Genomic DNA, 23,158 nt, shown 5'->3' with positions numbered 1-23,158 from the left:
ATGAAATTCATCGCCAATTAAAGGAGGTGTATGGAGACAATGTGATGGACGAGTCGTCTGTTCGGCGCTGGTGTCGCAACTTCAACCTGGGGAAGGGGAGTACACCCGACGAGGAGCGTTCAGGAAGACCATTTGTCATTACAGACGAACTGCTGAGGTCAGTAGACGAATGCGTGAGGATCGATCGGCGCGTCACAATTGATGAATTTTGTGAACATTTCCCTAATGTGTCTCGAACATTTTTTTATGAAATTGTCAAAGGCCATCTGCATTATTCAAAAATCTGTGCAAAGTGGGTCCCTCGCATGCTTACAGATGAGCACAAAACTGCAGCACTGACGTTTCTGGGACGTTATTCCGATGAAAGAGACTCTTTCCTGAATCGCATCATTACAGGGGACGAAACATGGGTTTGTTATGCATCACCTGAGAGTAAACGACAGTCCATGGAGTGGCATCACCCTCATTCACCAACCAAACCAAAAATTTCAAGACAGTTCCGTCCACCAGGAAACTCATGGCAACCATATTCTGGGATCGACGAAGTGTACTGCTCATTGATTTTATGGCCCGTGGAGAAACAATTAATGCTAATGCGTATTGTGAAACATTAAAGAAATTACGGCGGGCAATACAAAATCGACGGCGAGGTCTGTTGTCTACAGGCGTCATTCTCCTTCATGACAATGCCAGGCCCCATGCAGCTACGAAAACACAACAACTTCTGCGTGGGAAACCTTTGACCATCCACCGTATAGCCCGGACGTGGCCCTTCGGATTTTCATCTCTTTACGAAGCTTAAAGACTTTCTGGCGGGAAAAAGATTTGACAGCGATGAAGAACTTAAACGAGGCGTGACTACGTATCTCAATACGCTGGCGGCGGAGGACTATGACACTGGAATACAAAAACTCGTCACGCGGTATGACAAATGCCTCAATTTGCTTGGTGATTATGTGGAGAAGTAGTGTAAAGTATGCTCTTTCCAATAAAAATGTGTATATTTGTTAATACGTACTACTGTGTCTTTATTGCACAAACGGGTACCACTTTCCGGATGGCCCTTGTATATAAAACATAACTAATATATATATAGTTATCTTCTGTTATAATTTAGGTGGGGGCGCCTAAATGTTGTTTGCTTACACTTAGGAAATGTTTAGAACCGGCCCTGAGTAAAATAGTCTACAAATTATGCACAAAACAAAGTGTTTACTCTGTCTTTGATTTGTACATAACTATCGTGTTATAATTTTGGACAAACAATTAAAAAATTATAAATTCCATCAGCTAAAAAATTTCAACTTGAAATAGATGCACTTACAATCACCTCTACCTATTTCTAGCTCTAAACTCCCTAATCTGCATTATTTGTTTAATGACAATATTTAAAGTCTCTTGTCAGAGATCGAACAACAGCAAACGTACAAATGAACGATTACATTATTTTGTAAAAATAGCAATATTCGGTGTTGAACGTGAACTTGAGCTCACGTACTTTTATGCTCAGTTAAACTCAATTCACGCTCACATTTTCCAAAACGAGTAAAGATAACTGGAAACTCATGATAAAAATCACGGAAAACGGTGCTCTCAAGTGAGCGCTCTCATGTACCGTACAACCCTGCATTTAGCATATACATTAGATACTTGCCATTGGCCATGGAGAGATATCACAACATCCTACTCCCCAACTCAACGACCAACCCTGTCATTCAGCAACTCTTGCGATGAATAGACAAAAATACTACGCCTCACCACTGCCTCACCTAACGTACTTATCTTACCCTACTCTTCTCTACAGTAGTACGCGCTAATCAGCGCCGGACTGGCCAGGTTGGTTACTTGGCAATTGCCAAGGGCCCAAGGCCCGAGGGACCCCGCAGGGACAACGAGATGCAGGACCTGTAGCTCTTGGTCGAATTTTCGCTTTCTTGAGTCTTCCTACCAAAAAGGTTGCAGAAGCCTAAGTTCGTCTATCCGAAAGAAGTCTTCTCGTCCCCCCCCCCCCCCGCTCATATCTGGCCAGTGAAACTTCGTACTCAGCAAAGATCCCCTCTAGTCCGTAACGTTAAGTTTATATATATATATATATATATATATATATATATATATATATATATATATATATATATATATATATATATATAAATTTGCGAAAATAAATCAACATGATATGTCCATTTCGACGCCATTGTTATAAGCGCCGGTTGCTTTCTAGGGCCAGGCTATAATTATCGTGTAACATTTTGGAGCCAAAAGATTATTTCTTACCATATTAGCAAATGACGAGTGAAACCAATATACGGGTATCGCGGCGTGAAACAGATGGTGAGGTGAGACACAAAAGTAGGTACTTTTGACAGTACTTGAGAACTAATTTTGGGTCTCATGGCAGTCAACCAGTTAATTGTTTTCATGGCGCATCAGTTTGCATGTGTTTTATTTATTTGGATGTCCAGAAATTAACATACTAAAACGTATTAAAGTATGATTTAAAGAAGGAAAACGATATAAAATAACTTTTTGGAGTGGCTTATATAGTCTTAATCTGCAAAGTGAAGTAATTAGGGAGATACAAACGAAACGTAAAGAAGTAGAAAAAAAAAACTAATTTCACCGAAATATCCGGTATCCCAAAGATACAGCTCTTTACTTTAAATTACACGTATTGATTTTGCACATTGAGCAATACTGGAGAAACAAACGAATGTTGCAACGCGAGCTGAAAAAGAAGCGGAAAGTGTATGCCTTACGTTGAGTTTTAACAGTGTAAATATTAAATTACCAAATTGTGTTAATTATTTGTCATTAGGAAAATAACTTACTACAGTTTCTAACACCTTTAAAACTAAATGTTTTAATTTCACGTAGACGTATAAAAGTCCGGTAAGTGCAAGGTTGATTGACAGGATTTGTTTACACTTTGAATTTTTCTAGAAACATTTCGTATAAATCTAAACTGTTATTCAGTACTTGGAGATACTTAAGTTATATCTCTATTAACAATTAATGAGACCGTATTAAATACATAGATGCTTCTCAATTATAGTCTGTGTAAGCAGTGCTGTAAACCTTAAAATTTTCAAAGAGTATACGCAGTTTGGCATTTATTCCGAACTTGGTTTTCCGACTGTTTTCGACAAGAGAGTAATAGCTCCGAAAATTTAAAATTCATCAATTTTTAGGACCACTTTAAATAGGGTTACAACTGACCGGTTTTTCAGCGGCTTGGCCAGAAATATTGTTGTTTTGATTAAAGCCGGTGATCGGTGCAAACTTCTTACCAGCCCATTTATGGCCGGTTTTTTCAAACAAACTTGTATCTACTTCGAAGTATACGTTTAAAAAGTAATTTTCATTCTGTAAATCCAAAACTGTCACCTTTCACCATCTGTCAACGATTAATATATTTTGTTCATCTGTTTACATAATCTAAAGAGATAACAGGGACTTATCACGGAAAATTTGAAATTTACGTGTAAGGAATTTTACATGTTTATTGTCAATAAGAAAGGACTTCTTAAAGCAACTTCCTATAGTTGAAGTATAAGTTTCAACATTAACTTCTTTTTCCAACTCCAAAATTGTCACGTAAAGATTAATTTGTTCATTTGTTTCAATAATTCTAAAGAAGTGGTGATAAATACAATAAAATGATCGATGCCGATTTCAATTTCTCATTTATAGTAGGAATGCCAATTCTGGAATTAGGAAAAAATTCTGAAATCCGGAAAATGAAATTTCCTGAATCCGGATTCCGGAAAATTTTGGCCATCTCTATTTTATAGCACAATATATCTATTAAGCTTATTAGTAAATATACTAAGGAAATGCAGAATACAGGTGCTAATGCACTTTTGTTCACGGTAGTATTTTCCTTCCTATGAAAGGGGGTTCGAACAGAGATACTTCACACTTAGACCTATATCATAGAGAATTTTGAGGGGATGCCGGTTTTTCTATTTTCCATAGTTCGCAACCCTAACTTTGAAGGGATATAATAGAGTAGGGTAGAGTAAGATAGGGATAAATATAATAGGGTTGGAGTAGCTTAGGAAAGTTGGGACCCATTTTGTTAGAGTGTAATTTCTCATCTTAAGGATATCAACTAGAATGTCTCTATACACTTGCAGCCATTTTCAGAATACAAATGCTCGTTACTTTCCCACAATCCAACTATGCGGTAACCCTTTCGCGAAATAGTTCCCTCCGCTTGCCAAATAGTTCCATGTTTATAACCGTTTATGTATATATATATACAAAAAATAATAATAAACACAACTTCCGTTCTCCTTACGTGTTTTCAAGCACACAAACGAACAAATTATCCATTTCTTCCCGGTAAATTTCCAAATTTTGCCGGAAACGGATGACCAACTTTGGAACCCCGCATTTTTGTGGAATCGATTATTGGTATAAAATACGACTAATCTTCCTCAGATGGCAGTCCTAGAACCAATTTTAAGCATTGTATTACTACTTACATATTACTTTAGTATACCTTACGTACAGTTATTCCTGTTTTATTTCCGTCGTTTACCTTTCACTGTCAATCACAATATTTCATGCTTTCTTTGCTCTGTATAACATCCGTATGAATCTATATAGTATGAATCTATATACCGCAAAATTAGTACCAACTGTTAAGTGTTGCAAACTACACATTACGAAAAATTATTAAACAATAAATCCTTATAGTGTTACTTTTAGAAGGTGTTTCGGATGATGCCCCCTATCAAACATATGTCCCTGGGATATAAAAAATTACAAAACACATAAATAAATACTTCTTTCCTGTATACGATCCCATTGTATTTGGAGCATACTTATATTCGTGAAAACTGCACTTCTTTTAGCATAATATGCGTTAAATGAGGAGCGCTATTATTAGTTGCAAACTGACTTCAGAAGGATTGAGTATAAGTACAGTGCAGGCGTATGGCATAAAAGCTACAGTACATGAAACCTGAACCAATTTGTGCTAGGTGGCCACTAAAAAAGAAATGCTATCTAACCGAGTCAGGGCAGGAGCTCAGTACGGGGGCCTGAGCCGAGACAGGGGGTGCGTGTGTAGAGAGCAGGCGAATCAGCGAGGATAGTGGAAAGACATTTTTTATGGCATAAAATTCATGCTTTGTGTGTTGCACAGCTTTGCGACACTTGTATGATCACTTTGTATACTGGCTTGACATAGCACTTCACTTCATCATCTCTTTCTTATGGAGTACTATGTGGTAAAGAGCACGCTTTCCATTTCGTATTTCTACCTTAGTATACATGTAATATCCTGATGTATTTTCATTACTTGTGCACTCCTATTATGAAATCAAGTAATACAGGGATGCAAATAAGCAACAAAATTTTACTATCCCAAGAAAAAAGCTATTCACTCACATCCCACAATAGAAATTATTTACTTACCTTCTGCATTATATTAAATACTCGTCCGCACCGATGAACCACTCGTCCCGGGCGAGTGGTTATTTGCATCCCTGAAGTAACATATTTATTCCGTATTTTTTTCAAATTTACGCCCCCATCCACTCACACACACACCTTAAATGGGATAGTACCCAAAATTTTCCCTCGTTTCAGTACATTCAGTTCAGATGCAACTCCTCTGGTACCGTACTAGTTTCCGCTTTACATTTTTTGTATTCCTCTCTATTACAGCAGCATATACGTCCTAGGTTAGTTAACACAACGGGTTTGAGACACTGCCATATTATGGTGTACTGCCTCTTTACCTAATATCACACCAATACGTAAACTCATATAGCCCAAAATTTAATTTCATTTTCCTCCCTGATTAATCATTCTACACTAATAACGTTTATTACCTTTTTTGTTAATTCATACTGAAATTTCGTCTGATTCTGTTTATTTCTCCGTAAATTTTGTATTTCGGGGCCGCCATCTGCTGCACTTAATCCTAAAATACATATATGATAGTAGGGAAGGCTATTTTAAAGAAACATGTAAAACGCATTTATTAATAATTTGATTAAAGCAGAAAAACTGAGGTACTGTTCTATAGTCTTAAAGCATTTTATGTTTTTTTTTATAGTACTCCTTATATAAATTATTCCTTTAATAACATAAATGGGTCTTCGTACGCAGAAGGAATTGAAAAAGTCGAGGGGAGGACCAGGGTGGAAGTACGTATACTATAATTAAACATAGCTTTCTTACTGATATTCACTGATCAAAACAACACGAACATGGACAGAGACAGAGCTGACGTAACCTTTCCATTTGTCCTTCTCCTCCCTCTCTCTTGTGATTGCGGAGTAGTCAGAAAAAAAAAAACAGATTTTCTTGCATGGATGGATATACTTGAAACCTAGTAAAAATAGGATTTTTTTTTTTTTTTAATGTGATTTAGTCACTTTACACTAGAGTCATGACTCGAGTGATTAAATATATAAAGGAAACAAAATTACTACACATCTTAAGGCAAAAGGTGTACTCTAATGACTAAGATTAAACAGACTGTGTACGACGCATGAGTCCCGGTCGGTTAACCCACTGCAAAGCTCCCGTCCTCGTTTTCAGTTTAAGACCATATGAGCTTGCGATGAATACTTGGCTAGACTATAATGAATCTAATTCATGGAAAAGAATAAATTAATTTCGAATCCGTTTACTTCGATGGTATCCTGAGATAGGGCTAGGTTTAGTTCTGCTTTATTAAATATGTGAAATGAAATATTTCAGTTTAACGTCCCATGTTATGCCCTTTAGGCTAAGGAAGATGGATGATTAAGGCAAGTGAATGTTGATGGAAGAATTAGTGGGATGGAAGTGTGGGAGGAAACGGGAGTACACCTAGAAAACCATTGACACAATGTTGTCCACCACAAACTTTCTTGGACGGAGAGTTAACCAGGGACCCCACACACACCAGAGGTAAGTGCTCTACCACTGAGCAGCCGTGTACCCCTTATGTTTTATTGGAATAATAAGATATTCAAAACAGTAAGTTAATTTTCTGCATATTTTTCACGGGTTTTTGTATTTCCTCTAACTTTTTCATGTAATTACTTATTATCTATCTCTTTCAGCGCACTCTTAATAGTTAGTCATAATAGTTAAACAAAATATTCGTTGTGTATTCTCCACACAACAACATTAGCAAAACATTCCGGCCATTCATTTCTGACGAGTAGCTTAGATGAATGGGTTTTAATCACTAAGAGAACCACTTGATAAATAACAAACAATCAGTATAATTATTTAGTGATGATGAGGATGATTTTGAGTTTAACATCCCTTTCAGCAGCGAAGCTATATGAGACGTGGACCTACTGATTGACGTGAAACCACATGAACTCCCGCCGGGAATCGAACCCGGATCCCCACGCTATTAGTTGTTGAGTGTTTCGAAGTTAATTGTACATATGATCAGGGTTCCCAAATATCCCGGATTTAAAGGGACAGTCCCTTATTTTATGATTTTGTCCCGCTTCCCGGGGAGTTTCGATACGGGACTGCAAAAGTCCCGTATTTTGCCCAAAATGACAAATTTACCTCAGACAACGACTTCAGAGCCCGCAATTGTTAATGAGTCGTCATGAGTGTGGGCAGTAAATGGCAAATGCTATTTCAGAAGAATTTTTTACTATGAGTTGCCAAAATTTTTTAGGGTCGTCTCCTTTTTCCTCAGCATCCCACCGTCAAATTCATTTGTGGGAACAGTTTTCTCACATATGAATTTGAAATGGATTGACACAAAAAATAGGTGTTCTACCCCGTTGATGAAAGCAGACAGCCTAAAGCTAAATCCAAACTTTCGAAAGCATAAAGAAAAATCCAAACTTGAAAAAGATGCAGTTAAGTGTGAAGTACGACTTTTTGAAGAAAGTTTAAGTAACCTAAATTCAGTGTTTTAAAAGTAAGATTTACCTAATTTGTCTTATATTAACTCTTTGTATTTCTTTCAGTCTAAAATGATTACTCTTTATATCGGATGCCATTTTTTTAGCACTAGACCATGTTTATCAAAACCTTCCCCCGTAATACATATTCAAACTCGTCAACCCGTCCCGTATTTTGATTATTTTTATTTGGTAACCCTGCATGTGATGAAAGATTACATTTCGAGGAAAGACAGCTAATCTTTCAAAGATGAAACTAGTTGAATGATGTACTTACATTTGTGACTTGCATACTACTTAACTATACTTATATTATTGCGAATGTTGTGAGACATTGGGTTCGATTTAGTATCCTCTTCTATTGTTTTGACGTTTTTCATGTGACTTCTCTTTATCCAATTTCGGAACTTAAATATTCTTAAAATTAGAAATGGGTACGTGTGCTCATGATTACATCTGTCAGTACGAACTTTTGGCCCAGGGGATAAAATGATTTATTGTAATAGAACGTTTCACACAATTTAAAAATGTAACCAGTTTGTATCTTATTACCTTCGGTTATTTCTTGGATCTTCTTCTTATTATTATTTCGTACAGTTTGAATTACTAGTACTTTTAATTTGTCTATAATTATGCTATTACCATGATTTATACCTTGTTGTACTTGCAGCTAAATACACTTTTAAGTGTCACACTTTTTCTCGTCGTTACCCAACCTATTGGGGAAATAATAGAGGGATTCATTGGGAAATTTCCCTTTGGAGCTTTTGTGGGCTCCGCCTTTGTCCTTCAGTTGTGAAAGCACAGAAAGTAAAGCAAAATGCACCTTTACGTACTCTTAGTAAATTCTTCAAGTTTAATTTTAGTCTGATTATTCTTTCCGGAGAAATAAGTATTTCATTCTGTTTGCATATGCATCTAATTTTAAAATGATATAACTATTGAAACTATTTAACAGTAATGCAAATCATAAAAATGGCCAACCTTGAGTGGGTAAATTTTCGTGGTCGGCATACCCCTGAATGAATCAAAATTTGAAAATGGTATATATACAATGACAGTGATTTGCTAATTATATTTCTAAAGAAAAAAGAAATCACTAAAATTAAAAGCAGAAAGGAAAGGAAACTATAAAAAGAAAAGTGATTATTCCAAGTCGGGCAGTGCACAAGGTTGTAACACGGCAATGATCGGTTCCTTTCTACTTCCATTTTATCGATCTCCTTCAAAATTATAATTAAAATACCACTAATTCAATATACAAATAACCCAGTTCTACCTTACACGTTAAAAATAAAACAATACACATAAAAAGTCACCCACCTTACCTTACCTTACCTTACCTTACCATACAGCTCTACAGCCCTAGGTGGGCTTTGGCTTCATTCACCAGGCGCCTCCATTCTTTTCTATTCTTTGCTTTTCCTTTCCAGTTATTAACTTTCAATATTCTCAGATCCTTGTTTACATCCTCGTACCATCTTTGTTTTGGTCTACGTCTTCTTCTCGTGGAAAATATCTTTTCATGTAATATCTTCTTTGCTAGTCGTCCTTCTTCCATTCTTTCTACGTGTCCGATCCCAGCCCCCGCCAAGTGAACTTTGTGGTGGACAAACACCGTGTGCGTGAGTTTCCTCGGGGTTCTCCCGTTTCATCCCACTTTCTTCATTCCACCATTTCATTCATTACTCATCATCACCGTTTCCTTTAGCCTAACCGGCATAACCGTGGGACGTAAACCTCAAAGATTTCATTTCATTTTTTTTTTCTTTCTACGTGTCCCGCCCATCGCAGCCGTTGCGCTTTTATAAACCGTACAATATCTTCTCCTCTTCAGATGTCTTCTATTTCTTTGTTGGTTCTGCTTCTCCGTTTGTTATTTTCTCTGATTGGCTCGAAAATCTTTCTAATTATTTTCCTTTAGAATATTCATAGTTTTTCTTCGTTTTCTTCGATAACGTCCATACTTCTGCGCTGTAAGTGACTATCGGTCTAATTGTCGTTTTGTAAATCTTCATCTTGGTTTGCCTGCCAATGCTTTTGTTTTTGAGTATTTGTGCATTAGCATAATACGCCTTGTTTCCTGCTAGAATTCTTTCTTTGATTGTAGTTGTCATGTTGTTTCTGTTATCTATTGTCATTCCTAAATATCTAAATCTGTCTACTTCTTCAAATGCTTTGTTTCCTATTACAAACCTTCCCTTTCTTCTCTTATTTTTATCTGATGTTATGTGCATGTATTTTGTTTTTTCAATGTTTACTTGCAGCCCCAGTGGATTCGTAAGTTCCTCTAGTTCGTTGTAAAGCTTCCTGAGTTCGTATTCCGTTCTCGTCAAGATGGCGATGTCATCTGCATAGGCGCATATTTGGCTGGTTTTATTGATAATTGTGCCCCTTTTATCTGTTTCTCGTATTGCAATATGCAAGGCTATTATGAATAAAGTTGTTGACAGCCCGTCTCCCTGTTTTACTCCCTTTTTGTAGTCGATTTCTTCTCCTACTCTGTGCCCTACTTTTACTTTTGCTGTAGTTTGTTCCAGGATTATTTTAACCAAGTTGCTCAGTTTTGGGGGGATCTTGAAGTGTTCTAGTCCCTGTAGAAGACCATTTCTATCTATACTGTCGAATGCTTGTTTGTAGTCTATGAAGAGAATGTGTATATCTATTCCATGTTCATAGCACTTTTCTATTGCCTCTTTCATCACAAATAGCTGATCTGTTGTTCCTCTGTTTCTTCTAAATCCACTCTGGTACTCTCCGATTATTCCTTCTGTAAATCTCTTTATTCTGTTATTAAGTATGCTTGTGAATATTTTATAGACTGTGTTCAGTAGCACTATTCCTCTATAATTTGAGCAATATGTTTTGTCTCCTTTCTTGTGTATTGGATGCAGTATCCCCACTTTCCAGTCTGATGGTATTGTTTCTTCTTTCCAGATTCATCTGATCATGTTGTCTATTTCTTTCATCATCTCTGTGCCTGCATATTTTATTAGTTCCGCTGTTACATTATCTTCTCCGGGGGCCTTGTTGTTTTAAGTTTCCTGATAGCATTCTCTACTTCTTCATCGCTTGGTATTTCTACTTGTTGATGCTCTACGATATTTTCTCTCTCCATTACTTCCGATTGTAGTATTTCACTTTCTTCTGTTTCTGATGTTGGATTTAGCTGCTTTTTAAAGTATTAAGTCCATCTTTGTATGATACCCTGTTCATCGGATATTATGTTTCCTTTTTCGTCTTTACATCCAATCCGTTGTGCCTGGAATCCTTTATTCATGTTTTTGACTGCTATGTATAATTTCCTTGTTTCGTTTCTTCCACTCATCTCTTCAATTTCTTCTATTCGTCGTTTTACCATGTCTCGTTTCTTCTTTCTACATATTTTGATTGCCTGCCTTCTCATTTCTTTATATGCTTCTTTGCGTGCTCTTGTTGATTTTTGTATCATTTTCTTTCTTGCTTCGTTTTTCTTTTCGATTGCCTCTTGACATTCCTCGTCGAACCACTGTTGTCATTTTGGTTTTCTCCGTTGTCCAACCGTTTCTTCTGCTGTTTCTGTTATTATTTCTTGGATTTTATTCCATTGTTCTTGCAATGTTGGTATTCTCTCTTCTCTTGATTTATGTGCCAATTTTACCCGTATCCTGTGTTTATATTCCTCTTCCTTTTCCTTGTTTTTTAGTTGGTCTATGTTCCATTTCGTTTTCGTGTTTTCCCTATATACCAATTTCCTACTGATCTTCTCTCTAAGTTGAGCTTTGACCAGATAATGATCTGTGTCGCAGTTGTATCCTCTGTAGCTTCTTGTGTCCATTATACATGAGGAGTGTCTATTGTTAATGAGAACATGGTCTATCTGATTGACCGTCGTGCCATCCGGTGACGCCCACGTTCCTAGATGTGCTCTCTTGTGAGGGAAGCATGTACTTTTAATTGTGAGATTGGTCTCTATTGCAAACTGAATGAGTAGGTTGCCATTGTCGTTACTTTCTTCGTGCAGTGAATGTTTTCCTGTAACTTTGATTCGTGCATCATTTCTTCCTACTTTTGCATTGAAGTCTCCGATTACTAGTACTATGTCGTATCTGGGAATCCTGTTACACGTCTCTTCTAGTTTCTCGTAGAAGTCTTCCTTCACTGCCCAAAAAACTTACCAACCTTATAGGATATGCTTAAAATGCTCTTAAGCATTAATGTATGCTCTAACCTTTGAAATATGCATTTATATGCACTATAAAACTTAAAATTCGAGCTATTATTGTTGTTGGAAACCCCTATCAAATTTAACATAGATGCATATAAGCAAACAAAATATGCATTTGCATAAAAATCCAATGTCTAGTGATAATTGACACAGAATCCTCTTTATCTTTGTCGGAAGAAAGACTTGCCTCCAAATTGTAAGTTAATAATATTTTCAAACAAACATTCCAGGAATTCCAAAGAAGCGTATTAAAATGAAACGCATTGCCTATATTAAATTTCGAATCGTCGACCCTCTGTTTTCACACTACTTTCGAATTCTAGAATTCCCTATTTTTGGCCAAGACACTTTAAAACGACTTTATACAAAAATTGACATGGAGCCGAAATCTTCGAAACCCAACATCCCTAGGTAAAGCAGAGAAAGATGCTGAATTATCACAAAAACATACATACGATGCGTCAACAAGCTAAAGCAGATTTCTTTACGAGACAGAAAATAGGGATTCCTGCAAGGTCGCACTTTTACCTGCCCCAGTAGTAATGAAAAAGAAGAAAGACCTTGAATCAGCATTCTACATTGTTTCATTCTACAAATTCCACAAGACCGCCTTTGTTTACAAGCAATGTTTTTAAAGATCTCAGGTAATGGCTTTATTATAATGCCCAATCCAATTATTTGGGGTAAAAACACGCCAGAGTCGTTTAATAAACAAAGAAAATGAAAACACAGAACAGAAAAAGAAATTGAGGAAAGATTAAAACGATAGCAAAAATAGTTAACGTTAACCTTTTCGACATAAACCCGAATTTGATTGAATCCCAGAAGACAACCGTACACAGCTTACTTTACAAGTACAGAGACATCTTCGCTTATTCACCAGGCGATATTGGATATTTTAGAGATTATACACAAAATTCGAATAGATAAAGCGGCCCTATTCCATGACCGTTCCCCACCAATACCACCAGTCGTCAGACCACAAGTGGATAGGCATATTCAACAACTTTTAGACGTCAAAATCACTGAAGAGACAACTGACAGCTCATTTTTATCTCCTCTGCTTATAGCAAAGAAACCAAATTCCTCAGATTTTCGCATTGTTTTGAACATTCAAAAATACAATTCATGCACGAAATTTCTCAACAGTTCTTTTCAGTCAATTGAGGATGTATTGCATATGTTAAAAGGAAAGGCCAGAATTTTCACTGCTGACGTATCTCAATCATATTTCCAAATTTTGGTTCATCCAAATAGCACCAAATGGATGACTTTCGAAGTAAATTATGCAAGAAAATCATATCGCTTCTTACAGTACGTAATGGGACACTCCACAAGCGCACAAGCCTTTCTCCATTGCGACCGGAATAAATTTAGAAGGCCTCTCTGATAGAATAATTTCCTTCGCAAATGATTTAGTAATTGACTCTTACAATTAGCAGCAGCAACTATCAGATTTAGAATTATTATTTCATCGCCTTAGAAAACATAATCTACGAGCCTGCCCAAAGAAGACACATTTACTCTACAACAAATTAGAAGTCTTGAAATTTTGCGTCTCTGGCGAACGCATTTCTGTTTATTTTATTTTATTTTGTTCACACAGCCACTTAGATGTGTTCAGTGCTTGATCCCACGTTAAATAATTGTATATATTCAGCGAAAACAGATTTTATTATATTTGATTTAATATTTTGTTTTCTTGGAAAATTGACGTACGGGCAAGAAATTTTATTTAAAACCAATATCTCTATGTCTCGACCACATGGCTGACGTCACTGGTTACAAAGTAAGTTAATTTCTGCAAGAATTACAGTATAGCATTTTCGGAAAACAATTCCTGCTGTTTTTCGTGCACGTTGTCACTATAAACCAAATTCGTTAAGTTAATCATGAACAACCTGCAAATATTGTAAAGCAGGAAGTGTTGACGTAAAAAGGATGTAAACCAAAAGCTGTATCCACGTTACACACTAATATAAATTTAAAAATACGTTTCAGTAGTATTAAGTGTGCGGTTGAGCTCATAGATCCTATTTAAATGATTCTGGATTGAGTTTGTTTTCAGTCACTGATAATAAGGAAAACGAAGTAGGTTGAAGGTACTTACAAGATCCGGCTAGCTCAATTAGATCCGGCCCACAAATGATCAATCATGATTACGAGTAACTAACCTCACCTAAAGCGGTAACAGTCCTAAAATATAAATAATGAGTAAAATATGAAATGTATATATAGAAATTACTAATCTTCTCAATAAGTTATTTGTTAGGAACTAGTTAAGTACGTAATCATTTTTATATCAATAGATAATTTTAGGTTGTTGAGCAAAGAGTTTGGTGCCACGATTTTAATCGGTGCTCTATAATTTCCACTACGAATTGATACAGTTGACCTTATAATTTCCACTGTATTGCTGCAACTAAGCACGTGGCAGTATATTTGATCGCGACGATAGTTACTCGATTTAAGTACACGAAATATTGTTATTGAAGTGAGATTGTCTACAGCATATCCATAAGAAGGTTAATAATTTCTATATATGCTATAATGTGTGTTCCTTACGTTTTATAGTAACTATAAATATGAAGTATCAACATTTCCTATGCACTCCATTAGAAACCGTTTAACTCATTACTTTTAAAAGTTCCCCTTAGAAGGAATCAATTTTTAAGACGATTTATGTAACTAGCTTACATGTTTTTTTCTTAAGCTCGAAAAAATAAACATTCTAAGTAATTCCTAATTGTATAACAGTCCATCGAACAGTGCTATTTCATGTGCTGTATTTTGAATTAATATGCTTCCTTACTGTAAAAATATCAACCTATTATATTACCAACACTTACTTTTTCTTGTAACCAGGATCTTTTTCCTTTCTCGATACATGTGAAATGTCGCTCGATCATTTCTATCTGAATAAGTTATTATTATTGATGTTGATCTAATACTATTGTGGAATTATTACAGTTAATAACAATAACAGAGTGTAATGCTACAATCTGAAAGTCGTGTTATTTAGATTACGCATATGCAACAGGGTAATCAACTTGGCCAGCACATCGACAACCAATACTATTATTTCTGCCGTGGATCAAAAGTAAATACAACTGGATACTCCTTTATTCAAGCAGCTCTCCACTTTGTGCCATGACACTAGGACAGCACGTAACTAAGGCGAACGTAATAGCTTGTCGTTGTGTAATAATAGCTTACGACTATAAGTAACAGTATAGTATAGATCTATAAACTTTTATATGTTTGTATGTATTGTATTATGACAATTTAGATGTGTCTTTCGTTCCTATTACGTTCGTTTTATATAATGAACTCGGAATACGTATGTATTCTTAAGAGTGGCTAAAAGAAATATTGCATTAGGCAATGATTGCGCCGTGAAAAACAATATGGTACATTAAAACTTATTCGTATATATGATTAAATTTCTGATTTAAAAATTTTCAGATTTTGTCTTACATATTCTGTAGTTTAATTCTCCAATCATTCTTTTAACAGTCAGACAATGGAAGAAATATCTCATTCAATGGAAAGTGGAAAACCAAAGAAAAAGTATCGCCATCGAAAAAAGCGTATTTATCAGATGCTCCAGCAGCAGATGGAATTTTATTTCAGCGATTCCAATCTTGCAAAGGATCGATTTTTTAGTCAGTTAATCGAAAAGGACCCATGTAAGTATATTTTTAAGTCATTAAGGTCAACAGATTCAAAATTTGTTAAGTCACGGTTTCGATGACATTATTTTGCCTGTGGAGCACCATTATAATGGTGCAACACGATGCACAGCAAAAAATACGAAGTTAATCAAATAATAAGACTACTGTAGGGATTGGAGGCCTGCTTTTGGAAACAGAAGCTGTTAAGGTCGATTTTGGAATTTACGTGCTCTTCTATGTCAGATACCAGAAGCGCTAGACTCGTCTTGCCATTGACGCTAGGAGAGGTTGGAAATGAAAAGTTTGGGTCATTCATCAAAAGACGGTAGAGATGTAAAGAAATGGGTTATGTGCATCAAAAGATACGTGATTTTTATTGCTAACATTTCAGTTCAAGAGACTCTTTATAGATACGTTAAGCTTGAAGTACTTCCGGAATGATTTTCTTCCTGTGGGTTCAAAATAAATGTGCTATAAATGGAAGTTAACAATAGCTGTGTTTCGGTCTGATTTATAATATTATTATTTAAAAATACGGAAAGGGGAGGGGGGTTGTAATTTGTGTTTAAGTCCCCAAAAGAAGAAACTTAAAGCAATAGATGGATGAAAAATTAGAAAGGTAAGAAAACGTTTCTACGTGAAAATAAATTTAAAACATATACAGACCCGTTCTTTCTTTACTTAGCAGGTGTATTGTTTGGAACCAAAAATGTAATTTGTGAATCTTACACTTTCGCTGATATCGGAACTATGCAGCCACTTAATTTATCGAATGTCGCTGTAGAAGTTGCATGATAAAATTTACTGTATTTGATATATAGAAACTTTTTGACTAAATATTCCGGTTTGCAGAAAAATTTCAAATATTACCTGTTAAATTACCTGTTTCAATACAACTGTCATTAAAAATTGGGCCAGTCGGAAAGATGTGTTTGATAACTGCGAAAATGGGTATGCACAGTGAAAAGGCTCTACTTCTAAACAGGCAAATATGAAAGATATCATATGCATTAAAAAAAAATTACTTGCGTGTACACGAAGTCAAAGAAACTTAGAAGGATTACTCCAATCCAGATAATTTGTTGTGATTACCAAAAAGAAAAAAATCTATATTTGCCCTTAACAAATATTATAAAATAAATATTATACCTAGAAAAAAGACTAAATATTAATATTATATTTAGAATATTATATTTGGATGGCTAGTTTTGGTGTGTGCCACCTAGCTTCGATTAATGCGACTTTATTTTTGTACTCTTGAGCGTTTAACGAAAAATCTCATGACATTATTAGCTGCATGAAAGTGTATTGCGTATTGGGAACAAAATTGATCGATCAGTCACGGAACTACATATTTCTCACGTTGCTGTGAATCACAGGGCAAAAATGGATTTTATATATATATTATGTAATGTACGTCGCTGAGTTGAGCGTGAGAACATTTATTTGTACTTCCCACTCCTAGAGTACTGTTTCATGCTCATGAACAGAATTTTTGGTAATATTGGAAGGAAGAGAAACCTTACTCTCACCCGCACTGATCTCAGTAATCAGAGACAAACACGCTCGACACCCTTGATGTTCATGAAAAATAACTACTCACCGATAACAATAAGTGAAAAAATGATGGTACTGTCTGTGATTTCAAAGAAATTCGTGTTACGAAGTGTTCACAGATTTTCTGTAATACAGAGTGTATGTTTCAAACGTGGAAATGTATCTGAAGTACGTCATGCAATGTCATTTAGCTCTGTCTTCTCTTTCCAGTGTGTTTTGAAAAGAAGAATGAGATTGCAGGTTTCAGAAAGCGTATTATAATTGTTAAGTACACCAGATAGGTCTTGGGTCATCACGCAGTTAAAATATGATTTTATTTCCTGCTTGAACATGTCACTTTGCCGCAGGATGCTATATTTGAAAATCAGTGAAATTGATATGAAGGTACAATTAAAATTAATTATGTCTGATAAAAATAAAGGTCATAATCACTCTATGTTAATTTTCTAGTATAGTATAGTGGGGAATATCCTAATATACGGGGCTCAATGTTAACAGATGAAGTGGCATTTCTTTGGTTTATGTAAAAAGTGACCAAGTCGTACTCTGTTTATAAATCTGTTTTTACACGTACAGTGTATAACTGAGATGCAAACTGCACTGCAACACGATGTCATAGCGTGTAAGCTAATCTCTCTCTCTCTCTGTCTCTCATTTCTAGCAAAGTTACTAACAAAACACACGGTAATTGGAAATAAGACAAGAGATGCTTAACATTTTACAACGTTAGCGTCCATAAGCTGTAAACAGATCATCTCTCGTTACACTACACAATTTAGGGAGACCTATGTGAATATAACGTTCGTCTAACTTCTGATGAGTTGGGCACATAATACCATTCTTTGCAATTTAGGATGTATTACGTGAACTTATAAGAATATGTAAAACATATATGATTTGGCTGTGGCAGTGAGAGAAGGACAAGTATTTGACGGATTATAGCTCATGGCGAGTCAAAAGTTTTACATGGATCATCATCGAAAAGAAAACGGTTTTCATAGTCTTGAAGGCCTAAAGAAGAGTAAGTTACCAGTCAGAACACGTATTCTGTAGACGTCCAACGATTTAGGAAGATGTTTAAGATCTCCACCTAGATGCATGAATATTCTAAAGTTCGATGATATCACTTTTAAAACTGGATTACTCTGTGCTTCTTGTTTTCCCAAGATTGGGCATAAGCTAACAGTATTAAATTTACCCATGTTTACTAACTACATTCCTTAGTCAGGTATATAATTTCAGAAAGAGCGAGAGTTTGAATGCAGGTATCTGTCTATTTTAAGCTCTACTTTCATGTTATTACATTATTATTATTATTATTATTCCAGATATAGATTTAGATGTATTTATGAATTGCAACAGGATTAAGGCTTTAACATCCGACGTTCAGGATATTATCAAAGTTATAGGAAATTCAAATATGCTTGAGTTATCGGAGGATGGAACAAAAGTTCGAAGAACAACGCCTATTCAGAAGAAGGAGAACCAAGATGAATGCACAATTTACGTGGTACGCATACCATTTTACATTCTTTTTATATTAATTCTTCCACTGTTTTGTATTGGTAAAAAAAAGTGTGGGAATACTCGAGGAAAATTTATTTTTTAATATACTTAAATTATTTCATTATATTTTATGTATTAGTAGAACATAGCATACACCTGTAGATTAAATATGTTTGATTGTTCTATTTAAATCAGGAAGGTCGAACTTTCTCACGGAACAATAGAGGAGTAAATCGTAAGATCAATTTTACAGGAGAGCGAAAATAGGATTTTAGCATCTTATATGTGTACAGTACGTACTAAAAGATCAATTAAATACGAGATCTGTTCCGAAAGTTCACACTCTGTAACTCAGCTAGAATTTAGTTTTGTCTCCTTTGGAGTAGTCCCCTCCTAAGTCTGTGTACCGAATCCAACTTTTCTGTCATGAACGAAATGCTTATTTGGAAATGCTGCATAGCTCCGCTAGTGAATTTTTCTTATGGTGCCAGTGGATTCTAAGTGACGACTTTGAGATCGGATTTTAATTTGGGAAGCAGAAGCAAGTTTGAGAGAGCTAACGGGTGAATATGAAGGTTTGGGAGCAAATGGCGTTCTTGAGTAAAATCTCTCTTATTATCAATGGTATGTAGGAAGATGCCCTGTCATTGACAATTGCTCAGTGGTAGAGCGCTTACCTCTGATGCGTGGACTCCCTGTTTCGATTCCCGCCCAAGTAAGTTAATAGTGGACATTGTGTCCATGGGTTTTCTCGGGATACTTCTGTTTCCTCCCACATTCCCATCCACCAATTAATCCATCACCATTTACTTGCCTTAAGCACCCGTCTCCCTTAGCCTAAAAGACATAATTGTGAGACGTTAAACTGAAAGATTTAGTCATTGACGATTGAGCATCCAGTGCTGAACAAAACGTTCACTTTCGACCGAACTTTTACAGTTTCTCAGTTGCAATGTAATGCTTGACGCCTTGTCGTACTCATATACCCATCCATGGTTCGATTCCACCTCGCGCTAAGTGTACTTTGTGGTGGACAAACACCGTATGCAAGGGTTTTCTCGGACTTCTCCCGTTTCCTCCCACTTTCTTCATTCGACTATTTCATTCATTTCTCATCATCATCGTCTCCTTTAGACTAGCCGGCATACTGTGGGCCGCACTTTTTTCCTAAATTTTGGCTAGAAAAATCATGGTGGCCTATAATCGAGATTTTCCCCTTAAATAATAAATCGTCAATTTCAAAATGACATGTACACGGATCTTCTGGGTTGAAATTAATACCATCATGAGTTACTGTAATTACTTTTATAAACCATCAAAGACTTAAGAAGAAAATAACAGAAGAACTTATTTTGTTCGCAAAAATTTGCCACCTTCATTGGAACCCGCAACACCTTACATTGGCACAAAAAACACTTGTACACTTAATACTTTTATTAACAGGAACACGTATCTTTGTTATACAGTATATATATAGTACCTGATCTTGTAAAAAGAAAAGCAACTTTGTTTAGCAAAACTGCGTCAAATTGTTTGTACCCACCAAATCAAGGCCAATCACTTCCCACCATTTCAACATCACCAGCGTCTGATTCTTCGTCCTCACTAGACGATCCAGAATGCTGCTCAGAGTCACTATTACAAAGATCGTCATCTTTAGTTCCATCAAGATTATTGGAAATACCAGTTTTTAACTTTTCATTACAAGTTCTTCCGATATTGACCGCCAAGCAGCCAAAATCCAAGACACAGCACACTTCTGACACAGATGCACGTTGCAAACTGCCTCCTGATGTTGAAGTTGCTTTGCTCATGATGTAATTTCTATAGAATAGTCTTACACTAGCTTTGGATGGGTGACTGATAAATACATCCATAGCTGCAACACACAACTTTCTCGTAAATTTTGTAGTGTGGCCTCTATTCGAGATTTACTTTTTCTATAATCTTGTGTCAAAAGTTTAGGTGCGTCCTATATTCGCGCAAATACGGTATTTATTGTATAATTTGAGTAAATCGGTTTGTTTTACTCTTTTGAAATTATAGCATTTCTTCTCACGCTTTACGTAAGGGATTGAAACATACGTTATTTCGTTAAACATTTCCAACCTGAGGTTTCGTGACGTATCTTGCATTAGAACCAGCGGTAATCGAATAGGTAGCATTAGGAACGCATTAATTCAATTTCCGAATTCCATAATGTAGAAATTTCGAAACTTTGGAATTTTTCAATAGTAGAAAGTGAAAATCCTATAATCAAAAGTTTGGAACATGACATAAAAAAATGACAGGGTTGTAGGAAAGAAACCGTATAAATTCACACTTTCACTATTCCACTAATGGAAGTAAATTAAAATATTTTCATTGCTATTTTCTATGTAAGTGTGTTCAAACATTTGCTACTTCGAGACTTCGGGGTTACGAAATATCCCAAGTTTAATACATTTTCAGCAAATATGAGTATCATTGTCATAAACACCGGAAATTCAAAATCATCTTTCTCATAATAGGTTTGTGTGTACGTTCATGTTAGCTCACTGATAGAACCCGGTTTCCCAATCGTTAGTCTTGAGTTCAAATCTCCCAGACTTTTTATTAATAGAATTGGACAAAAATATGATACAAGGAGTGGTTGCTACGAGAAATATTTTCAGATAAGTTTAGGTAGCCTTAAAAAGGGCTGTTTTGGAACTTGATGTGGGGACACTAATATTGTGGCCAAGGCCCTTCTGAATTTATTACACGATCCATTTTTCTGGACATAGAATCTATTAGATGGCCGACAAATTCATATCCTTTCCCTTCCTTCAGTCATGCCTCGAAAACAAGACCCCACAAGTCATCCCGAGTTCTCGGTGGATCTGCCTCAGGCCAACTGTCAGTTAGAGTACACTTCACCTCTGTCCACACATTTTCCATGGGACTGAGGTCTGCTCCACGAAGTGGCGAGTAAAGTAAATCAATCTTAAGCTGTCCTTTGAACCATTCGTGAATCACACTGGAAGTATGTATTGGAGACTGATCTTGCTGGAACTGGAATGACACCATGAGGCTGAAGTACTCGTACTGATGGTATCATGATGTGTAAGTACTGAGCACTGTCCAAGTGCCCGTCAATTCTGTAAAGCTGTCCTGCACCACGACTGGAACCCAACCCCAATATGAAATAGATACATGATCACTGCAGTTGCAAGCAGCCACATATCCACAGTCATATCGGGTGCTTCTCGGACGATACAGAAAACTGCGCCCCTCATTCGATGTTGTGAATATGCATTCATCTGAGAAAACTACATTTTCCCAGCTGCGATCCATATTCGCATGTGAAAATGCGAGACGGTAAATTTTGTGTTCGTCTGAGTGTTTTTTCTTCACGGCAGCAACACTGACATGTAACCTATGTAACCTAGCATGACGAAGTCTTCGGAGCACTGTCTGCGTACTACCAAGAAGGTGAAGCTTCCTTTAGCTGTCTAGACGTCCTTAGTGGGTCTAACTGAGCATCATTTATTAATCTCACAACTTCCGCCTAGGTAGACACATGAAGACGACCAGGAGATTGTAAATTACAGTCTGACCTATGATACATAGCTAAAGCTATTTCCTAGCTGTAGCGGCCGGGTACCCATTCACCTACCAACTGCAGTAGCAGTATAGCCCTCCGACTTTCATAAGGTAATTAGTTGAACGTCTGTCCATGATCAGCAATGCTGTGAGCTGTGATCAACAAAGAAATAAGTAACAGCTAGTCACTGGCATAGAATTGGTTACTTGCAGGATACGCCCGTTGAGGGGAATGATTTGGTCAACAAAGGAATCTCAAAATAGCCCAGGGAATATAATAATAAGAAGAATAGTTTCCATAAACGAATTTTCATACATAAGAAAAGCTGTTTTAACAACGTGAATTGTTGTACTGCCTTTACACGTATAAAAATATACATTCTGGATCTAAACCTAGAGAAAACGTCCACAGGCTTGTTCTGGTACGAAAACAGACGGAAATCAATGTAATACCTTACGCAAGCAGTAAGTTTGTTTCATTATTACTAGCCTAAACTAATCTAATATTTCTTATCTATAATCACTTCACTGATGTATAATAAAATGGTCCTCAGCGTGACTCAAAGTGGTGTTGTTTTAAAAGAAAATCTTGGCCATATTGCTTTGGTTGTAAAAATAGCTCGTCGTGAAAGCCTTTGCTTTCTAAAATAGCACCACAAGGACACAGGTTCAAGTTCTAGTCTGGTTAAGTATTTTGTCCTACTAGTCAATAAAACAATAGTAACTACTCTTCATCAAATGAAAAAAGTATAGGATTTGCAAGCTAGCGA

General features: G+C 36.2%; 1 protein-coding gene across 2 annotated transcripts in view; it reads left to right on the top strand.

Moving 5' to 3' along the window:
* Positions 1 to 2,694: 2,694 nt before the first annotated feature.
* Larp7 (La related protein 7) overlaps positions 2,695 to 23,158 on the top strand; it is a 34,225-nt gene continuing 13,761 nt past the window's right edge. The window contains exons 1-3 of one of the 2 annotated variants that reach the window (XM_081772008.1): positions 2,695 to 2,889; positions 15,604 to 15,776; positions 18,647 to 18,828. In XM_081772008.1, coding sequence (XP_081628134.1) covers positions 15,611 to 15,776; positions 18,647 to 18,828 — 348 coding nt within the window. In that variant the 5' untranslated portion in view covers positions 2,695 to 2,889; positions 15,604 to 15,610. The remainder of the gene's footprint in view (positions 2,890 to 15,603; positions 15,777 to 18,646; positions 18,829 to 23,158) is intronic. The other variant, XM_081772000.1, reaches the window with a different exon arrangement.

Source organism: Thermobia domestica, chromosome 1 (assembly GCF_964235325.1).
Source record: "Thermobia domestica chromosome 1, izTheDome1.hap1.1, whole genome shotgun sequence".
NCBI lineage: Eukaryota > Metazoa > Arthropoda > Insecta > Zygentoma > Lepismatidae > Thermobia > Thermobia domestica.
Note: the sequence above shows the minus strand (reverse complement) of the source record. Positions and strands in the feature narration are given on the sequence as shown.